Here is a 17,500-nt window from a genome sequence, read left to right as displayed (position 1 = left end):
GGGGAGGAGGGAGGAAAGGAGCGTGTGAGTGTAAACAGGAGGGAAGGACATATGCAAACAGAATGAACGGAGATATTAAGGGAGGACGAAGAGACAAAGGTGCAAGTAGGATGGAAGGTTCGGGATGGAGGAAAGGAGAGGGAGGGAATAAGGGGAGGAGCAGGTTACAGGCAGGATGGAGGAAGGGAGGAAGGGAGGAGGGAAGGAGCAAGGAAGGGTTGATGAGTATATTACAGAGTCAGTGACGTCACACTTATCAGTTCCTTTAAAACTTTGACCCGTGTCAGCTTTAGCATTCGTTTCTGCACAAGTTCATTTTCTCCGACACAGTATTTATTCAGAAACTGATTTAGGAATTTTGACGTGTTCTTAGCCGAATTAAGATACAACCATACATACGTATATGCATGTACACGTACGTACATACACGTACATATATGTACGCATATGTAAATATACATATGCGTACGTCTATGCGAATATGTAAACACGTATTTTCATATGACCTTTCATAAATTTGAAAACAGTGATAACTAGAAAAAGGAAAGTTTTAATCCAAGGAATCTGCATAAATATCAGTCTAACATCATGTTTAATGCCACCCACAATACGATAAATGGGTTTGTTTGACTGCTTGAGATAAATGTACTTTATATCTAAGTTCAGTTTCATTGTAATCTAGATGCAAGGATTAAACAAATGCAAGGAAATATAAATATGTAACAGTTTATTATAAAAATATATCTACAGATCACAGATTTCTGATCTTCCTTTATCAACCGGAAAACCGATGGCTCCTTATTTACGATAAGCATCTTTAGAAGGGGAAATGGTTATTGAAGAATGAGGGAGGCTTGCACACGTGTTCTCCCAAACACCTGTCGAAGCAACACTTATCGAGGCCAGCACACTTGTAGTCGTTGGAACAGGTTGTGGGGGGCCCATGGAAACGTGGGCATGTGGGACGGACTTGTGGGCAGTCGAGTGGCTTGGTGCCAACAGGTGTCTCTGGTTCGTGCACCGACTCGCAGCAGTAGGCTTGACCCTCCGGAGTCTTGCACCAATACCTGCACTCGCTTGGGCCATTGGAGATTCCAGCGCCGATAATACCACTATCACCATGGAATCCACCACCATGGATTCCTCCACCATGGATTCCGCCGCCGAGGAGACCGCCTCCGTGGACGCCACCGAAGCCTCCAGGAAGGAATCTGTTGGATCCTCGTCCACCTCCCCTTCGGTCTACACCGGCGGAGACGGCCACCAGGAGGCAGCACACAATCACGGCTTTGATGCTCTGCAAGAAGAGATAAGGGAATTATCTATCATGGTCATACTAGCATATTGTTGTTTACATAAGGTGATACGAGTTTTATAATGAATCAAGTTTGCAACAGAATATGGACATCAAAATGTATTTTAAAACGGTCGAACATCTTGCAACCAGCACTCACATTCATTGTTGGATAGAGGTTTGCGGTAAAATATGGAGAGTGGAAGACGCAACGTCGCTTATATACAGGAACTGGCGGCCGCCTCCCTCCCCCTCCCCTCCCCCTCCGCCTCGCCAGACGGGATATCCAAAGCCAGCGGCGTGAATTTCTATATATTGGGTTTGATTTTCCAGTTCGCTTGTTGCGAAATACTTTGAATTCCTCTTTCCTTTTTTTTTTTTTTTTTTTTTTTTTTGATGACGAAGATGAAAGTGACAGCCACAAAGAAAGAAAAGGAAGAAAGAAAAAATCAGCTAGAATGAAGCTCAGTATTTAATTAGAAAATACAGGTCTGCTATGCAAAAATGACATTTGACAAAGAATGAATGATTATCAGTCTACCTATTCCGTCTGTCGAAATCGCTTCATTCCATCCTACCAAAATAGTCGCCTCATTCAATCACGGGGGGGGGGGGGGTGAGAAAGGGAGGACGAGGGTGTAAGGAACAAGGAAGGATGGGAGGAAGAGGGAGAGAGCACGCAGGATGGAAGAAGGAAGGAGGGTAAAGCCAGGGCAAGGTCTAAGCAGGATGGAAAGAGGGAGGGAAGAGAACACAAACAGAATGAAAGGAGGTAGGGAATATGGGGCATAGGAGGGAGGAAAGAGTGTACAAAGAAAAAGGAAGGAGATAGGGGAGGGAAATGGAGAAAGGTGCAAATGGCGTGGGAGGTGTTAGGGATGGATGGACGGAATGATGGAAGAAGCAGTTTACAGGCAGAATGGATAAAGGAAGGAAGACAGGCAGAGGGAAGTGTGCAAGGAAGGGTTGCTAGGTATTTTCCAAACTCAGTGACGTCACACTGACCAGTATCTGTATAAGCTCTATATCTGGTTTAACATGTGTCGCTGCAACAGATTCGTATTCCCCTACACAGTATTGCGTCAGAAACAGATTCAGGCTTTAAAGCTTGGACTTCACAAAATGAAATACAAATAAAATGATACTATAAAAATAAATCCTCGAATTAACTAAGCGAGAAGTGAATTCGCATTCATAGAGTGGTGTGATAGCCATATATTTTCTTGCTTAAAATCAATGTAATCAAGCACTGCGCGTCAACTGAAGTGAATGAATTAGAAAAAAAGGGATAGATTGCTGGAGATGGCAACACTACGCGAAAACCCGTTCTTTATTCTGTGACGTCATTGACCACAAACTTGATGACGTCACTATGACTCCTTATAAATCCCAGTTTTTTCCCTGTTCATTTACCTCGTGGCTCTCCTCCCTTCCCCTGTTGTTGTACCTTTGTAATTTCTCCCCTTGTTTCCTAAATATGTACATGGACACAATTATATATGCGTATATAAACATTTGTGTATTCAACTAGTTCTTTCAACGTTTTCAAGATGGTGAAAATCGGAAATGGGAATTCTCCATCGAAGGAATCTTAACAGAAACCAGTGCCTTTAATGTTATGTGTTTTAAACCATTTAAAATGCAATAAATTAGGCTTTTATGGTTGGCTAAGAACCAGGTATTTCAATTCAGTGTTCAATGGATTATAATCTATAAGGAGGGGTTACATAAATGCAAGAGATATTACATACATACGTTTATATGTGCTTATATAAATATGGTATGTATATATATGTATGTATCTATGTATATATGTATATATGTTTCCATGTGTATGTATGTATATATATGTTTACATATATATATATATATATATATATATATATATATATATATATATATATATATATTTATATTTATATTTATATATAACGATATTTACAATTCACTGCTTTCTTATTTTCCGTTATGATCCGGAAACTTATGGCCCAATATTTACAATAACCTTTAAAAACGAAGAATAAATAATATCAACTCTTATTCACAACTGCATTAGGTACACTGATCTTGGTCCAACGAAAACTAGGCTTATATAGTTCCTTCGTGTATTTCCTACCCTATTTGTTAAAACTATTATAGATCCATATATTTCAGACTACTTTTATCAAGTTAGAGTTGGGTATTATAATCTAGACGAATGAAAAAAAGGGGAAGTATAACTATTTAAGGCTTTATTAAAAAATAAATATCACAGATTTCCTATCTTCCGTTATCAACCGGATAACGATGATTTCTAATTAATTTTAAAATGGGAGGTGGTTGTTGAAGAATGAGGGAGGCTTGCACACGTGTTCTCCCAGACACCTGTCGAAGCAACACTTATCGAGGCCAGCACACTTGTAGTCGTTGGAACAGGTTGTGGGGGGCCCATGGAAACGTGGGCATGTGGGACGGACTTGTGGGCAGTCGAGTGGCTTGGTACCAACAGGTGTCTCTGGTTCGTGCACCGTCTCGCAGCAGTAGGCTTGACCCTCCGGAGTCTTGCACCAATACCTGCACTCGCTTGGGCCGTTGGAGATTCCAGCGCCGATAATACCACTACCACCGTGGATTCCATCACCATGGATACCGCCACCATGGATTCCGCCGCCGAGGAGACCGCCTCCGTGGACGCCACCGAAGCCTCCAGGAAGGAATCTGTTGGATCCTCGTCCACCTCCCCTTCGGTCTACACCGGCGGAGACGGCCACCAGGAGGCAGCACACAATCACGGCTTTGATGCTCTGCAAGAGGAGAAAAGGGACTTAATCATCATGTTGCCTATTGATTTATCGTAATTGAAATAAAATGGTCTAATTTATAATCAACTTCGCAACAGGATAAGAATATTTAATTGCCTCTAAAACGATCGAACTAAATACTATTGTGCATTTTGGAACAATTACTCACATTCATTGTTGGTTAGAGCTTAGCAGTAAAATGTGAAGAGTGGAAGACGCAACGTCGCTTATATACAGTAACTTGCAGCCGCCTCCCCTCCCCTCCCCCTCCGCCTCTCCAGACGGGATATCCCAACCCAGCGGCAATTCCAGGTATCGTGGTTGTTTTTCCAGTTCACTTCTTTCCTTTTCGCATTAATGATGACGATAAGAATGACAGTGATAACATGTGATGATGAAAAGTGAAATGTCAGCTACCATAGAAATTAGCATGTTTTTAGAAAATATGGATCTGCAGAATTTCTCCCCATGAGAATGAAGTTTTGATGGTCAGTTATGCAAAACTGGTATTTGATACAGAAATGCTGATTGATCACTACTTTGCTTCTACTAAAATCTCTACATCCCCGCCTATCAAAATTGGTGATACACGCGGTCAAGAGGAAAAACTCCATGACGATAGAAATAACTTCTTTAATCATGTGTCTACTCTAATACAGTTTCATAAAGATCAAGGGCAAGAGAATCAGCGGAACACTTTGCTACACGTGAGCGGCTTCAGCTTAGTCTGAAATCAATATGAATTATGAAAATCCTACATGACAGTGGAAGTAAACGGAAACAAAATGCTTGGCGTAGCAAGGACTCCATGCGATGTCTGCTAGACTTTTACTTTTCAATGTGACGTCTTCAGCCCTAACCTCAGTGGCGTTGCCTTCCAGGTCGCTGTTTATGCTTTCTACTCTCTTTTCTCTCTTTTTATTCTTATTCTATTTTTAGCCTCCCTTCCTCTCTCTCAGTCTCTGCTGCACTTCCTCTTCCCGGATTTCCGGAAATATAATAAGCAAATAAGTTATTCGTTTGCAAATGATATTAACAAGTAATGATAAGGAAAATAACTTTTTTTTTTTTTTTTTTTTTTTTTTTTTTTTTTTTTTTTTAGATATAAGTAGTCTCGAATTAGTGTAAATTCATAGATTATCTGAATATATTCATGTCATCCTCAGGTATTTATTATGCGTTTACTATTATTAGCATCGTTATACTCATCATTTGGCATTTAATTCCACCCCTTTACTTGAATAGAATCCCGAAGGTAATAGACCAATGACAGGTTACAAGATCAACGAAGATCCCATTGGGAATGTATTGCGGTGTCCGATTCCTACGTGGAGAGCGTGGAGTGGAACGAGGGAGGGAGGGAGGAGGATGGAAGCAGGATGGAATGAGTAAAAGGAAAGGAGGAGGAAGGGAGGGTGTGGGGTGTAAACAGGGAGGACGGAAGTACGGGAGGATGAAAGCAGGATGACAGGAGACAGGCAGAGGAGGGAGAGAGGATTCATATTCTACTACAAAGTATATCTTCAGAAATAGATTGATGATTTAAAGCTTGAAGTTTTCGAAGATGCACACATACATGTACATATACGTACACATTTACATATGTACGTATGCCAGTACTAATGTGTAAACTCGTGTGTTTTCCGATGACCTTTCATAATTTTCAAGAGATAACCGGAAATGAGAAAGTTTTAATGAAAGAAATCTAAATGAAAATTATTTTATCTGATGTGTTTTATGCCATTTACATATGCGTTAAAGTAGGTTTTTATGATAATGTAATTTATATCGATATTCACTCTGATGTAGGGATTAAACAGATGCAAAAGGATACTCATATATAACGTTTTATTATTCAAAAACAAGTATATACAAATAGATTTCCTGTCTTTTCATTACTAACAATCACCTTTAGAATGGATTATTATTGAAAAATGAGGGAGGTTTGCACACGTGTTCTCCCAAACACCTGTCGAAGCAACACTTATCGAGGTCACCACACTTGTAGTCGTTGGAACAAGTTATAGGGGGCCCATGAAAACGTGGGCATGTGGGACGGACTTGTGGGCAGTTGAGTGGCTTGGTGCCAACAGGTGTCTCTGGTTCGTCCACCGTCTCGCAGCAGTAGGCCTGATCCTCCGGAGTCTTGCACCAATACCTGCACTCGCTTGGGCCGTTGGAGATTCCAGGGCCGATGAAACCACCACCACTCTGGATTCCTCCCCCATAAATATCGCCGTCGAAGAGACCGCCTCCCTGGACGCCACCGAAGCCTCCAGGAAGGAATCCGCTTCGGTCTACACCGGCGGAGACGACCACCAGGAGGCAGCACACAGTCACGGCTTTGATGCTCTGCAAGAAGAGATGACGAAATTACTGACCGATATATACATAAAGTGTTAGAAAAAAATGTTTGATTTTCTGTAACATGAAATTGAATACAGATAATCTCTATTTGAGAATAAACACTTACATTCATTGTCGGCGAGAGGTGAGGTGTGCAATGTGGCGGAAGTGGCAGCCTCGCTTATATACAGGATCTGGCTACCCCACCCCCTCCCCCCTCCCCCCGCTCCCCTGCTTTGCCAATCTGGACATCCCGAGTAATTGGTATGACTTCCATCATGATGAGTATGGCTTCCCAAGGTACTATTTTGCTGTTTACCATTTTTTCTCGATCCATTTCCATATGTTATCTAGATGAAGAAATGAAAATCATGCACATACTCACGGGTGATTTACACGTTCATTATAGTATTGAAGTATTCATCAATCCGTTCATTTATTGACCTATACATTTATGCTCAAAATACGTATATGTATGGGTAAATATATAAAGCAAATATGTATATATATGTATATATATGCTTATACCAAGCTTATATAATGATACACATCTCTATCACTTATCAAATCCAGCACATCGGCAGTCTTTGGAACAGATTTTAGGGCCCTTCATGTTTCAGAAAGGAACCCGTTGGAATCGCGTCGACTTCCTCTCCTTCTTCAGTTTATATCAGCGGAGAAACACACAAGAAAACAAATGACAGTCAAGACTTTGTTCGGAGAGTGATAATGAAATCAATCTGCGTGCCCAGCAGTGGCGTGGCAGTATTGTTTATATAACATGAATATTTATATCTGTCTATGAAGCAATCTCAAGACCCCCAAAGTATGCATTTGTCTCCCCCACATACGCTGAAAAAAATGTACTGAGGAAAAATTGTGATGTAGAAATTCTTAGTTTTCAAAGGGTTATATTAATCATCATCATCATCATCATCATCATCATTATCATTATTATTATTATGCATATTTGTGCAATAATTGCGTGTTTTAAGGTACGATATTCATGACTTTATTTTAAATCATTTATTTTTCAATATAATTATCATTTATTGATAGAGTTTTAAACGTTTAAATATTTTAACATTTTAAACCAAAAGTTTTATGACCTTAGCTGTTGATGTCTCAGATGATTATGAATAATCAACCAATTCCACTTGTATAGAATTATATTGAGGTTATTGGAGGGCAGCTGTAGAATGTTAACATGGTATGTACGTGAGCTGTGATCTGGTAACCTCCTGTCCTCTATTACCAATCAGGATATCCCTTATTTATAACAATGTATTGCAGGCATCTGTTGATATTTCTTTATAGGGAAACTTCAAAGTTATTTTGATTTCTTATCACTAAACAGTTTTATTATTAATATTCACTTCTTTTAGAAGGGACAATCAAACCCTAAATGATTAGATTTAAATAAACTGAATAGTGACTGAGAATAAGATACCAAATTAAGAACAGGACTGAGAGGGGGACGACAAAAAAAAAAAAGAAAAGAAAGAAAAGAAAAGGAAAACTGTAGATAGAATATTATGAAAAATACCTCATTTCCAGGAAGAAAGTGAGACGCTAAGAAAATAATGAAAAATTGACTTACTTAAAATGCTTAAAAATAAAATATAATTGCCAAAAAGAATATAAGAATTAAAGTAACAATAATACGAGAGAAAGAAATAATAAGTTCCAAGAAAAGAGAATATGAAATAATAAATGCGACCGTAATAAATATTAGCATAAACATTAATATTCTCATAGTGATGTAATAGTAATAAGTTTATCATTGTTATTATTATTATTTCCAAAATTTTCTGAATTTATTTTATAACCACTACTATTATCAACTTGTTGTTGTTTGCTTTGTCTTTATGCTACACCAGCAGCAATAACTGTTTTTACATTGTCTTGTCATTTGCTTTCGTTTTGGTTGCTTTTTGTTTTTGTTATCACTGTCATCGATATTTTACCCTTATGTTTACTATTATTAATATCATTACCATCATTATTAGTATTATAATTAGTATTACCCATTTCATTACTATCGTTAGTACCATTATCACATATAAACGTTAATTCCTTTTTTTTATTACTAGCATCAATTGCCGAAAGTGAAGTGAGTTGCTTAAGTAATAGACCGTGACAGGTTATCCAATCAGGAATTCCAAATAGCAGCGTATTGGATCGCACCTGGAGGGGAGAGGAAGTGGGGAGGGAGGAGGAGGGGGGGTGCTTGTTTTTTTTTTACGTCTGTGGTTTCAACTCAATGACGTCACAGTATCCATTTCTAGTCGAGACATCATAGAAATGTGTCTGCTATAGCATATTTACAGGAGTGGATCGCATTTATCCACTCCTAAGAAAGCGAAGGAGGTGGATGGATGGAAAATAAGAACAAAAGAAACAAGAAGCGAAGAGAAAGGATGAAGACAGAGAAGAATAATTTGTTGCCATCACAAAACAAAGACTATTGTTTATACACCCATCACTTACTGTTTTATTTAAGTAGATGATTTTAAACTATCGAATCTAAAGCTCAAATAAAGTACATCTTACACATCCCCGTGTTTTTGTTTTGTATATATCCAGTACCAACAACTGTTCTTCAGTTTGCCTTCTCTTTTCCTTCACATTTACATTTATGCAGACATGGATAATTGCCTGTCCTTTCCTGTTACGTATTTTCATCCTTTGCTCTCCTCTCTTCACTTGCCTCTTCTGTTTTCCCTTCGTTATTCAGCATCTTCATGTATCTTCCTGCACCAGATGAAGACCAAAGGGAAAGCGAGATACTTAAGCAGGATAACCACTCCAGTGTTCAATATAGAGCAAGTCTAAAAAAATATCCTTTTAAGTGATTACGAATGAGAGAGGAAAAATATAAAAGGTATGCTATAAAATACAAATACTTCTGGGTGATGGGAGTTGAATAACACTAATATATTCAAACGAGAATGGAATAGTATTGCTGGAAATAAATAACAAAACGGTACTTTGGACGCAAGACCATTTTCTTCCTGTGACGTCATCCATCACATGCTCAATGACGTCACTGTCCAGCTCACGTGTTCTATAGAGAAGGAGGCGATTGAGCTGGATAATTTGCAATGTATTTGCATTCCCTATGACGAAGTGATTAGTATTAAAATGATAACCAAGTGCAATGTTTAAGGAAGGTTCACTTAGAGGAAGCTCTCAATGATATACATTTTTAAGCAGCGAATATTTGTTTCTTCCTTCCCTTGTCTTGAGGTGCTGTCACACTAGCACTTTTTCCGTCAATTTTTTAACAATTTTATTTAATATAATTACAAACAGTCTCTAATATAGCTCTTGATTTGAGTATGCTTGGCTGAAAAAGTTGACGTAAAGGTTTTCAGAAGTAAACGATCATTATCATCTGACTGGAAAACCGACAATTCGCAAAAAATGGACAAAATTTCCGAAAAAAAAAAAATCAACGACGGAAAAAGTGTTAGAGTGACAGTACCTTTAGTCCCTCGCTTTCTTATGCATCCCCGTTTCGCTTCTTCGTTTGCCTTCCATCCGGCAAAAGGATATCAGCACGAACTCAGTTACCTTGAACTGGTTTACTCTACGTTTAATTGATACAAATTTATAGTAGCTGTATAACTAAAAGGGCATGGAAGCTTAACATTTCATGCTGGTCTAACTTTGCTTTCTCATATCAATATATAAATTAATATATAAATTAAGTTCACATTTCATTTCACAGTAGACGTTTTATTAAACCGCGAAACGTCCATTTTACTGAACCTAAATATAGTTCATGTTTCCCTTATATATCATGTTTGTTAGAATTAATTTTCTAAGCGATCGACTTCATTCTTAAACGGAGGTTCATGGTTTAAATTACGTTTGTAGTCATTCAAAATTTATTATTGAAAATATATATTCATAAATAAAAGATTTCAAATAGGATTGTTTCTATGGCTAAAATAATCATCTTTAAAAGAGATGGTTATTGAAGAATGAGGGAGGCTTGCACACGTGTTCTCCCAGACACCTGTCGAAGCAACACTTATCGAGGCCAGCACACTTGTAGTCGTTGGAACAGGTTGTGGGGGGCCCATGGAAACGTGGGCATGTGGGACGGACTTGTGGGCAGTCGAGTGGCTTGGTACCAACAGGTGTCTCTGGTTCGTGCACCGTCTCGCAGCAGTAGGCTTGACCCTCCGGAGTCTTGCACCAATACCTGCACTCGCTTGGGCCATTGGAGATTCCAGCGCCGATAATACCACTACCACCATGGAATCCACCACCATGGATTCCTCCACCATGGATTCCGCCACCATGGATTCCGCCGCCGAGGAGACCGCCACCGAAGCCTCCAGGAAGGAATCTGCTTCGGTCTACACCGGCGGAGACGGCCACCAGGAGGCAGCACACAATCACGGCTTTGATGCTCTGCAAGAAGAGATAAGGGAATTAGTGACCGATATTTTAATAGGACATTATCAACAAATTATGAATATCTGCTTTTTATAAGACGATGTTAATTGCGAAACAATACAGTTGTTACTATTTATAGTAGAATAAACACTTACGTTCATTGTTGGTAAGAGGTGAGCTGTGTAATGTGACGAGTGGAAGTTGCTGCCTCGCTTATATACAGGATCTGGCTAAGGCCCGCCCTCCCCCTCCCCCCGCTTAGCCAGTCGGGATATCCCGGTTAGCGGAATAAACTTCCAGGAACCATGAGTATGTTTTTTTTTTTTCTTCTTCTTCTTCTTCTTCTTCTTCCTCGATTCATTTCCCTTTTTAATTTCATTAACCAGAGACACGAAAATCACACATACACAAGGGTGACAAACAGATAATTCATAGTTACATAATAACGTGGAAGATGTCATCTGTCTGTCTGTTTACCTATCCATTTATGCTCAAAATACATTCATGTTCTTGAAGGTATATATAGGATTAATTGGTAGAAATTTATATATGTTTATATCTGTCATACTCACATATATTTCCACATCTCTGTGACCTATCAAATACAGCATATTGAAACTGATTTTAATTCTCTTTGTGTTTCAAGGAAAGAATCCTCTTGGATTCTTGTCGACTTTCTCTCCTTCGGTCCTTACCAGCACAGAAGACCAAAAGGAGACAAAACACAACCAAGACTTTGCTTATCCATCGTGTCCTGTAGTGACGTAGCAGAATTATTTAAATAACGTGAATAGTAGTGTGGAAAGGTATGAAGGAGAACGAAAATCTTCACAACACAAGAGATGTATTGGTTTCGATTATATCTTCGTCTGAAATACACGTATTTCTGACGAAGATCTAATCGAAACCGGTTAAGTACATCTCTCGTATTGTGAACATATTCGTTCTCATTCATAACTTTCCACATTAGTCAACATGAATACGGTTCGTGAATAGTAGTACTTGCATAAGGCTATATTAAGGTTGCTGGAGGGCAGCTATAAACCGGTAATATGGTATGTGTGAGTTGCAGTCTGACTATATAATACACTTAGTTATAAAGCAATATTGCAAGCGTCGTACCCTGATCGGGTTTCAGGATATTTTCTTACCGTGAATTCCTCTCAATCATTTTAATTTCTTATCACTAAGAAGTTTTATTATCATTATTCGTTTCCTTTATCAACTAATAAAAAAATATGGTTATGAAAGAAACAAATAAAGAACAGTACAGAGAAAAATGTCTGATTAGCCAAAAATAGATAGATAAATAAATAAACAATGAATAAATAAATGAATAAATAGATAAATAGATCAAATAAAATAAATGATAAAGAAAGAGAAAAGGAAAAGGATATGCAAAAAAAAAAGAAAAAAAGAAATAAAAGGTAAAACCACGATTTATAAACACTTAAAAAAAGAAAACTACCTACAAGAAAGGAAACAAATGTAAGAATTGAAAAGACAACAATAAGAGGAAATAAAACCAATAAATGTCCCCAAAAAAGAGAAAAGGAAATGTTACTAAAGCTATAATGTTATTAACTACATGCCATATTATTGCAGTTATTCATATCGATATTATCCTTGTCAACATTAACATTTTAAAATAATTTCATGAATTTCCTTTGTTGTTGTTGTATTTTCATTAGTTATCAATTTGTTGGTGTTTGGTTTGTTGCAGTAATAATTGTTTTTGCAATGTCTTGTTATTTCCTTTCGTTTTGGTGTTGCTGCTGCCACTGTTATCAATATTTAATTCACATTATTTACTTTTTAATGATACTATTATCATCTCCATTATCAATACAATTAGTATGACCCATAACGTTAATATCATTAGTACCATTATCACTTATCGGCATTCATTCCATCTTTTCCTTGTTTATTACCTTGTTTATTGCCATTTTATTACCAGTTTATTATTTACTTCATTGCATAAAGCGGTGAGTTGACTGAGTAACATGAAATGACAGGTTATTCAATCAGGGAATCCCAGTGGCATAGTACCTGGAGAGGAGAGGAGGGGGAGGAGGGGGAGGAGGGGAGGCGGGGGGGGAGGCATGGGAGGAGGGGAGGCAGGGGGGGGGCGCTCAGTTTTTTTAGACGAGTTCCAGCGCGATGACGTCACAGTATCCAGTTCTTGTCTCGTCATCCGAAGAATATGCGTTTGTTTTTGGGGTATTTGGAAGAGCGGATCGCCTTTATGTCCAAAGGAGGCGAAGGAGGTGGATGGACGGAAAAGAAGAACTGATGAAGGGAGGAAACAGAGTAAAGGTCGATAACAGGGAAGAACAGGGTGTTGCCATCTCGAAGCGAATACATCCTGTTTATACACTGTTTATACACATACATTTTATATATAATAGTTTGTACACTTTATATATAATATACACTTATATATATAATACACTTTATATTATATATATAATATGAAACACTTATTTATATGATACACTTTATATTATATATATATATATATATATATATATATATATATATATATATATATATATATATATATATATATAATATAATACATATATATATACAATACATTTTATATTAAGTTTATACACTTTATATATAATACTGTTTATACACCTATCATTATGATCATCAGTTTCCGTTTGATTTAAGTAGGAATTCTGAGATGAAGCCATTAATTGAACTACAAATCAAATGTAAATAAGATATTTGGCTTGTTGAATAAATTCGGGTGTGAGTGACCTTGCAGCGAATCTTGCAGCACAGTGCAATATCTAACACATCTTTGAGTTTTTATTTTTATGTTTATATGTTCATTTCCAACATCTTCTGTATTCTTTGTCTTGATTACCTTACATTTCTCTATACATTTTCTTTTTTTCAGTATATGATATCTGCACATTATCATCTATTATGTATTTTCATCCTTTACGTATCTCTCCACAAGCCTCTCCTGTTTTCCCTTCCTCTCTTATTATCTTCATCGATCTTCCAACACCATGAAGACAAAAAAATAATAATTATAAATAAATAAAATAAAATGAAATAGAAAAAAAAATATATATAAATGAATAAATTGAAAAATAAATAAATAAATAAAGGAATAAGAAAATAGAAAATAAATGCCATAGATAAAATAATGAAAATAAAGAAATAAATCTTTAAACAGGGAAAACTACTGTTATAAGCAATAGAGGGCAAGTAAGATTAAATTCCCTGTGGGATTTTTTACAGTGACGAAAGAAAGGAAAATTACTCATAAAATACACGCACACATACAAGTGAGAACCAGGAAGAACACAGAACACAGGTAAGGGAGAACGGAACAGGAAAACAATCTTACTTGAAATGAACATAATCAATATTATAGTCATGTTGGTATTAGTGGTATTACTATTAGTTATACGATCCTAACTATACAATAAGGAATCCAGTCCTCTAGAGCCTGAGACCTGCAAAGGGGGATCAGGAGGGCACAGAGATAATAAAGGAACGAGAAAAGAAAATGAAAGAGGGAATAGGGGAGAGAAATAAAAGGATGGAACATGAACCCGATTCCCTCATTTCCTAATCGCTTCTGCCATCGGTAATGAAAATCTAAACTTTCATGTGGATAAAGATTGATAGAAGAAAACTGAAAGAATGCTGGTAATGTAAGGATGTCTCTCTTACCCCAAAAACTCTATAGATTAGAAAGGGAAAGGGAATTAGAAATGGGAATAGATGTGTAAATATATATCAGAAAATCTGTTTCAAAGTGAAATTAAGGATTCATAAAGTTACATAAAAAGAGAACATTTGGAGACAATAACCCTTCAGGCAGCGTTCGTGAGATCTGAGACGTTCTATCGCTCCTTCTTACTCTCGTGATAAATAAATAGTCTCATAATAGTCTCAGTGAACCTAAGTAAACCGGTTGAATTACACGGACAGAGACTCACAATATCTTCATTCACATTCTAATGCTTTCTTTGCTTAGGAGCTAGGAACTAGTTTCATTAAAGCCTGTCCCACGTAACTTTAACAGTTTTACCCTTTTTTTTCCATGGAGTCGGGAAAAAAGGTGGTTTAAAACAACTTTACTTGTTGAACTTGAACTTGATTTGGCAGTCGAATGATTTTTTTTTTTTTTTATCATATTTGTCACCTTAAGAACGAGTCATTCTTGTTTTCATCTTTTTTCTAATTATTTCGTCCCTAATGAGTATATAATTTAGTCAGCAACATTTGTTTTCATTCCAGTTTATTTCAGCATCTGTTTATCATTCGTTTGTATGTTCACCGATTCTATTATTCGGTTCTCTATTAATACATTAATTTAGGTATAATACGCTTTCTGTTTCTATATTTAGTGGTATAATCTGATAGCATCTCTCTCTCAGAGGACAGTGATCTTTAAGTTCCAGTCCAATCGATTGAGTATCATTATTGCTGAATGAAGATATACAAATTACTTCATAGATTTACTACATACATATTTCTATCAGTTATAGATTCAATTTACATTCAACAACATTCAACAGATAAAAGAGGATTCAAGCACTTATCTATAATATCTGCAAATCACAAGTTTCTTTCCATATCAACCGAAAAACAGCTGACTATCCATTAAATATAACCAGCTTTAAAAAGAAAAGAATGTTATTGAAGAATGAGGGAGGCTTGCACACGTGTTCTCCTAAACACCTGTCGAAGCAACACTTATCGAGGCCAGCACACTTGTAGTCGTTGGAACAGGTTGTGGGGGGCCCATGGAAACGTGGGCATGTGGGACGGACTTGTGGGCAGTCGAGTGGCTTGGTACCAACAGGTGTCTCTGGTTCGTGCACCGTCTTGCTACAGTAAACTTGAATCTTCAGGTTCTTGTACCAATATCTTTAATCGATTAGGATAGTGGAATGCATTATACTAAACGCAGAATACATATACTATTAATTCTCCTTGATGCATAGACTTTTACCCGACCAAAGTAGCCTGCAATACAATAGTTTAAACATGATCAACATATTCTTCTCGGAATAGCATGAAGACTCAGAGAACTGAAGAAAAGAAAAGGAAAAAAAAAAGTGCAACTTGCTATGACAAAACTCACCTTCATCGTTTACTCGAAAAAGAAAAAGTTTTGAAATCCTATACCTGTCCTCCTCCCTCCCCCTTCCCCCTACCTCACCGTCTCAAGGACAACGCACGCTGAGATAATCACAGTAGCAGAGGATTTCCCTGTTTCAAGATCTTGTTTGTGTGTGTGTGTGTGTGTGTGTGTGATACGAGAAATTTTGTGAAATTACAGAATGACTAGGGGAAAATTGGGGAAGGCTGTGAGGAAAGAGTAAAGAAGACCTTGTACGAGCTCTACTTGTGCTATAGAATTTCCCGTAATGTTGCTAACAGATATTCTGTTCAGTTGGCCAATTATGTATATATGTATATAAATACATATGTATACATATATATATACATACAAACATATATATATATAAATATATATATATATACTCATATATATACTTATATATATATATATATATATATATATATATATATATATATATATATATATATGTATACACATATATACGTATATATATATATATATATATATATATATATATATATATATATTCCTATATATATATATACATATATATGTATATATGTGTGCGTTTGTGTTTGTGTATGTGTAAATGTGTTTGTGTGTGTGTCTGTGTCTGTGCGTTTGTGTGTGTACTGACACATACACACACACACATGTCTATATGTATGTATGTGCGGTCACACACACACACGCACACATATCATTTCTACAATTATTTAAGAAATAAAAAACTAGCTATCATGTGAAATTTCCAGTGAAGTCAAACGAAATACGGTCCAAATAATATATGTTTAAAAAGGAGAATATTCCTTGAGATGACACTTGAGATGGTATTCCATGGCTCCTTCACAACTCTTTAATATCTGTGCATCTACGTTGTCTTCCTTGGATATAAATACACACCACGCTAAATATCCTAAAGACAGCACATTCCCTTCGTAATGATTAGACCCGAATGCTGTAGGTTACCGTGACGCCATCGAGTTGAAACGACACAAAGAAAAAAAGAAAGAAAAAGGGAAAAAATGTCCCCCCCCCCTGCTTGATCTACTACTTTCCTCCAGGTAAAATCCGGAAATCCAGTACATTACCCTTTGGATTTCCTGACTGCCTAACCCTGTCATTGCCCGTTCCTTACCATCTCACTTCTTTTTCCATCTCCGGAAGTAGATAATAAACAATGAAATATGGAAGCAGCGTTATTGCTGATAATGATAGCGACGATACCACTTGTTTGGATATGATGCCAATAATAATAGTGAAATTAGGATAAAACATCATTGAAATGATCATGATATTTATAAGTATACATATGTGCATAGACAAATGCACGCGCGCGCGCGCGTGTATAAAATACGTATATATGCTTGTATACATACACATACACACACACATATATACAGACATATATATATATATATGGATATATATATATGAATACACACACACACACACACACACACACTATATATATATATATATATATATATATATATATATATATATATATATATATATATATATATATATATATATATACATATATAT

At 36.8% G+C, this 17,500-nt stretch overlaps 3 protein-coding genes across 5 annotated transcripts; all 3 read right to left on the bottom strand.

The window, feature by feature from the left end:
* Positions 1 to 712: 712 nt before the first annotated feature.
* On the bottom strand, positions 713 to 1,473 carry LOC138860211 (uncharacterized). The gene is made up of 2 exons (XM_070117395.1): positions 1,455 to 1,473; positions 713 to 1,297 (listed from the first exon to the last, which is right to left on the bottom strand). Exons 1-2 carry the CDS (start codon positions 1,458 to 1,460, stop codon positions 818 to 820), a joined length of 486 nt encoding a protein of 161 aa, XP_069973496.1. The 5' UTR covers positions 1,461 to 1,473; the 3' UTR covers positions 713 to 817.
* Positions 1,474 to 3,508: 2,035 nt separating this feature from the next.
* Positions 3,509 to 11,024, bottom strand: LOC113801823 (uncharacterized). 3 transcript variants are annotated; one of them, XM_070117391.1, is made up of 2 exons: positions 10,986 to 11,005; positions 3,509 to 4,077 (listed from the first exon to the last, which is right to left on the bottom strand). In XM_070117391.1, exons 1-2 carry the CDS (start codon positions 10,989 to 10,991, stop codon positions 3,598 to 3,600), a joined length of 486 nt encoding a protein of 161 aa, XP_069973492.1. In that variant the 5' UTR covers positions 10,992 to 11,005; the 3' UTR covers positions 3,509 to 3,597. The 3 variants fall into 3 exon arrangements, with proteins under 3 accessions (XP_069973492.1, XP_027208054.2, XP_069973493.1); XM_027352253.2 differs by lacking the exon at positions 10,986 to 11,005 and adding an exon at positions 4,244 to 4,289; XM_070117392.1 differs by lacking the exon at positions 3,509 to 4,077 and adding an exon at positions 10,341 to 10,845 and having other exon boundaries at positions 10,986 to 11,024.
* Positions 5,905 to 6,623, bottom strand: LOC113801826 (uncharacterized). Its single transcript, XM_027352255.2, has 2 exons — positions 6,548 to 6,623; positions 5,905 to 6,426 (listed from the first exon to the last, which is right to left on the bottom strand). The coding sequence occupies exons 1-2, from the start codon at positions 6,551 to 6,553 to the stop codon at positions 5,986 to 5,988; spliced, it is 447 nt and encodes a 148-aa protein (XP_027208056.2). The 5' UTR covers positions 6,554 to 6,623; the 3' UTR covers positions 5,905 to 5,985.
* Positions 11,025 to 17,500: the final 6,476 nt, after the last annotated feature.

Source organism: Penaeus vannamei, chromosome 40 (genome assembly GCF_042767895.1).
Source record: "Penaeus vannamei isolate JL-2024 chromosome 40, ASM4276789v1, whole genome shotgun sequence".
NCBI lineage: Eukaryota > Metazoa > Arthropoda > Malacostraca > Decapoda > Penaeidae > Penaeus > Penaeus vannamei.
Note: the sequence above shows the minus strand (reverse complement) of the source record. Positions and strands in the feature narration are given on the sequence as shown.